Source organism: Fomitiporia mediterranea (assembly GCF_000271605.1).
Source record: "Fomitiporia mediterranea MF3/22 unplaced genomic scaffold FOMMEscaffold_12, whole genome shotgun sequence".
Classification (NCBI taxonomy): Eukaryota; Fungi; Basidiomycota; class Agaricomycetes; order Hymenochaetales; family Hymenochaetaceae; genus Fomitiporia; species Fomitiporia mediterranea.
Genome location: NW_006760397.1, coordinates 1,027,757 through 1,032,205, shown reverse-complemented (window position 1 = coordinate 1,032,205; position 4,449 = coordinate 1,027,757). Strand labels below are relative to the sequence as shown.

Below are 4,449 nucleotides of genomic sequence, written 5' to 3'. Positions count from 1 at the left end.
TGTGTGTTCTAGAGTAGAGTCATTCTGAGAGGGTTCTAGACTGGTTCTGTCTCAGACATTCTTTAGATTGACTCTGTTCTGCCTTAACTAGAATATGTATCTACATATCTATCCTAATTAAAGAAGAACAACTGGTTACCTTTATTAGAACTGTTAGTAACATTAGAAGCATTTGTATCTACTTAGAACAGTAGTACAAGATAGTTACAAGACTTGGGACACTGATCAAACACAAGTGTCTACTCTAACCAGTCAATAGTAGGGTTGTGAGTCTTGAGCTATTCAAATCTGATGAAGATGTCTGTCTTTCCAAGGTTAGTAACTCTAAACTCAATACTTTCCTCATAATCCTGAATAGTCATCTGTAGTTAGACAAACTCAGTAATTTAACTATTCTGGTTCAGGGTTCTGTCTACATTGTATACTAGGATCAGAAGTAGAATGTATTAAGTAGGGAGGTAGTGTTCCTACACAAAGGCCTTATTGATACACAAACTAGTGTATCTACTATCTACCAGAACTGTTGTTTGAATCTAGGAGGATCCTGAGAAGGGAGCCAAGAGGACAGGGACCTAGAGCTAGTGTCTAGAACATCCTCAGATAAACTACTACTTGTTCTGAAGGGAACATACAGTTTGTACAGCCTTGTTGTCTGAGAGGGTGAGTATATACACTAACATTTCCTTATTAACCTCTCTCTTTTAACAAGGACAGACTCATGTTCTCAGCTGTGAACTCAGCTGAGACTATCCCTGCTTGATACTACAGACAAACTACTAAGTAGTAAACAGGGCTGAGTAGTATTCTGAATGTTCTAAGATCTTAGAACACAGAAGTAGTAGGTTGGATTATACAGATTTAGACTTGGATAAAGTGTGAAGAGAAGAATCAAAAGAATCAGAAGAAATAGGAGAACTATCTACTTTTGTTTCTAACTTTTTTCTTTCTAATAAATAATTTTGTTGATTTATTTTTTCTACTTTTTCTACTTTTTCTACTTTTCTTACTTTATTTACTTCTAATCCTACAGTGTCTATTGAATCAAAAGTGGCTATTAAAAAATCTGAGTCATAGCCCTTTAGTACTACATTTACTGTTAGGCCTCTACAAAATCCTAGAGTATATAGTTAGAGTCTAAGAGTTCTAAGGTGACTTTCAGATTTGTAGAAAAGGCTTCTTACTACAAATCCTACTCATTACTTATTATTACTCTAATGACCTGACAGATATACTATTGCTTCTGTAAACAGTCCTTAATCTAGTGCCCTGACTTTCTGTAAGCAAAGTATGCTCCTTACTTTCAGGCTTCTCTAATGTCTATCAGAACAGATTGATTACAAATTACAGACAGATTGATCTGAGGGCTCAGAACTGTTAGAGCTAAATGTATGTGTAAGTGTTCTGTACAGACTTAATGTATCTAAGCTATAGCTTAGTTGAAGGAGATAGTGTGTGTCTTCTACTCAGTGTAGGTAACCAGTTCTAGCATTATTCTAAGAATCTTATTAACCAGTTCCAGGTAAAGAGCTTTTTTAAGCATTCTAATAAGGACATTATTGAACCTAAGTATGAATCCTACCTTCTAGGCTAGGATATCAAACTCCTGAAAGAAGGTATTGACAGAATGTTTGCCCTGTCACAGAGACACAAGCTTGTTCTGTACATTATACTTCTCATTTGGATTAATGAAGAAAGTACAGAGCTGCCCTATAAATTCTGAGTACAACTCATTGTTCTAAAGTCAGATCAGACTTCTGATCCAATAGCCTTTGATTCAGTTCTGAGCCTAGGTGGCTGTGTTGCCTTCCTTCATGAAGGAGAGGATGAATAGGATACAATCAAGATCTAAGGATAGATTAGTTAAAGTAGTAGTCATGTATAGTTTGACTTAGTGTTAGAAGTCCTTAAAGTGCTACCTATTAAAGTCTAAAGGGTAAGCTATGTGTACTTTCTTTCTAGAACAAGTTGTGACTTCTGAAACAACCAGAACAGGTTCTAAAGGGGCTAGGGGCACATGGTTGGTAAAGGCCTCTTAGATAGAGGTTTACACATATTAAGCTAGTTCTACTTATAACTGCTAATCTGGTAAGACAGTAGGGGTGGCAGTTAGTGTAGGAGAGTCTATGTTTATACTACAAAGGAATCAGCACTAAACTAAAAGGGGTAATGAATAGAAGAAGGGTGGCAAAAGTTTAAAAGGGGTTTAGAGAGTTTAAAATTTAAAAATGTAAAAGGGTTAAGACAAAGAAAAGAGATTAATACAATAGTAAGTACTAATACTCAAAATGTAGGAGAGTTGTAGGGTAGTAATGGGTAGTCTTGATCTGATGTCAGCAACAGTATAGAGGGGACCTGAAGGCTCAGCAAGGGGACCCAGGCTATAACTATTCTACACAACAGAAATACAGAACACAAGTACTAGAACATAGTCAGAACTTGCAGAACAGGCAGAGAGAGAGAGTGAGACAAGAGTAGAGTATATAGAGTAAGCCTAAGAGTACAGGACTACCTAGAGTAGACAAGATCAAGACTACAGAACTAGTCTAATCTCATACACCTATATATACTAAACTACACAAGAGTACTTAGAGAGTATGAGCCACTAAGAATGATAAGCCACAAAGAATGAAAGAAAGGGGAGGTCAAAGATAAAGGTACAAAGAATGAAGGGATGGACAAAGGGTAAGAGACCATAGAATGAACAATGAAAGAAAGGGGTGGTCAAAGGAATAGAATGATGAAGTAAGGAAGGGTAGTAGCAAGAGTCAGCATGCATATAGTTTATAGACAGTACCCCTGAGGGACAGAAGTCCTGAGTTCTGGTACAGAAGGGTGCAGAACCCTTGGAACTGAAGGTATGGGAGCAGAGAATCGTAACAGGTCCCTCCTACACTGTCACTAACACATGTCACCAATCAAACTTAAATATACTATTATCAATTGTCTGCTCTTAAGATTCAGAAATGTTTCTCTTCCCATACAGACCTCCCATCCTCGAATGTGCTAAGCACAACAACAATAACAACACATAAACATAACCTAGCATAGCTTCAACTTCACAGACTGCAACTGATACTGACTTGCACCCTACCGTACAAACGACCCCTACACAATCGTCGCATCACTCAGCGACTCGCCAAACACAACTTCAGACACAATCACATTCTCCTCAACGACCGTCCCGTACCCAACACAGAAACCGTTGCCTCCTGCTGCATCGTATTCCATGACCGTACCACCACAGTCACCACACACTGTCTGTTCGATTTTATTTCAGTGTTGTCATTCACAAGTAAAAGAAGCTTTGTGGGAAGCATACCATTTCCAGTTAATAAAGATCTAATAAAGATGGGCCGGGATATCTAATAGTAAGAGAACAGAGGGAGAAGGAGATGTGATAAAGTCGGACTTGTGAATCGGAAATTGAAATGTATGCGTGGGAAACAACTGACACATTTTGATTCAGCTGCTGTTACCATGTCAAACTTTAACTTTAACCCGTCCCTTTCATTCTACTACACAAAAAGAACACTATTAACGTTTTTTGAGGATTAACGTTGGCCCCTGATGGCCCACGAGTCAAGACTAACAAAGGCAAAAACAAGCTCGAGTAATAAACCCGAACGGTACGTTTTTTCTCTCAGTTCTCACCATTCCGAAGTAACTTGCTTACGTTGACTAACCAGTCTTCAATCGATTTCGGCTGCATCCGCTGCGAAAAAAACTCGAAAGCCTCGCGCGGGAGTTCATAGATCGATATCGCTACCAGTGTACCAGTAAAAACGCTCTGGGGTGGTGTTTTTGCGATGTTTCTCGTCAACATCCATCTTTTTGCATCCTTTGGCCTCTCAGTGAAGCCCGCTGAGACAATGAACGTTCAATCCGCCCATTCATTCGTAAGTCCACTTTCCTTTCGCATCCTAGTTCAACACATTAATAAGGATTTAGGATGAGCGTGCTAGGCTTTCCAAGTAATCCTCTGTGCGACTATTCAAGGGCGACCCACCTCGTTCTTGTCTCTGACTGGTCCAACACCAGTGCTAGCCGATTGCATATTTGACGAAAGTTCGGCATGGATCGTGGAAGTCTGCAAACCTGGTAACTTGCTGAGCTGTTGTGCAAAACCTTCCATCCCGTCGGATCTTAAACTCGGTTCCATGAGCCACCATGTGGTAGGCTTCAGTGATTCCGTGACATCGCCTTGTCGGTGAGCGACGTCAGCAATAGGATTAGCATATTATTGTACTGAATTAAATTTATCAGTCCGAATGCTTATGAGTTCCCAATAATTTTCGCATTCATCGTGACTGTAGCTTGCCCCGGTAGTGAAGAGTTCCCTTGCGACATTGAACAGAGCGAGTCCATCTGTGAGTAGCGTTTCAATTCCCTATCCCGGTAGTGTGTTTATTAATATGAATAGAAGATGTGCACTCCGAGTGACTTTGACTA

At 39.6% G+C, this 4,449-nt stretch overlaps 1 protein-coding gene across 1 annotated transcript; it reads left to right on the top strand.

Moving 5' to 3' along the window:
• Window positions 1-297: 297 nt before the first annotated feature.
• On the top strand, window positions 298-4,440 carry FOMMEDRAFT_160556 (uncharacterized protein; the record flags this gene model as incomplete). The annotated part of the gene is made up of 6 exons (XM_007270234.1): window positions 298-314; window positions 3,130-3,256; window positions 3,753-3,896; window positions 3,963-4,207; window positions 4,264-4,367; window positions 4,424-4,440. 6 exons carry the CDS (start codon window positions 298-300, stop codon window positions 4,438-4,440), a joined length of 654 nt encoding a protein of 217 aa, XP_007270296.1.
• Window positions 4,441-4,449: the final 9 nt, after the last annotated feature.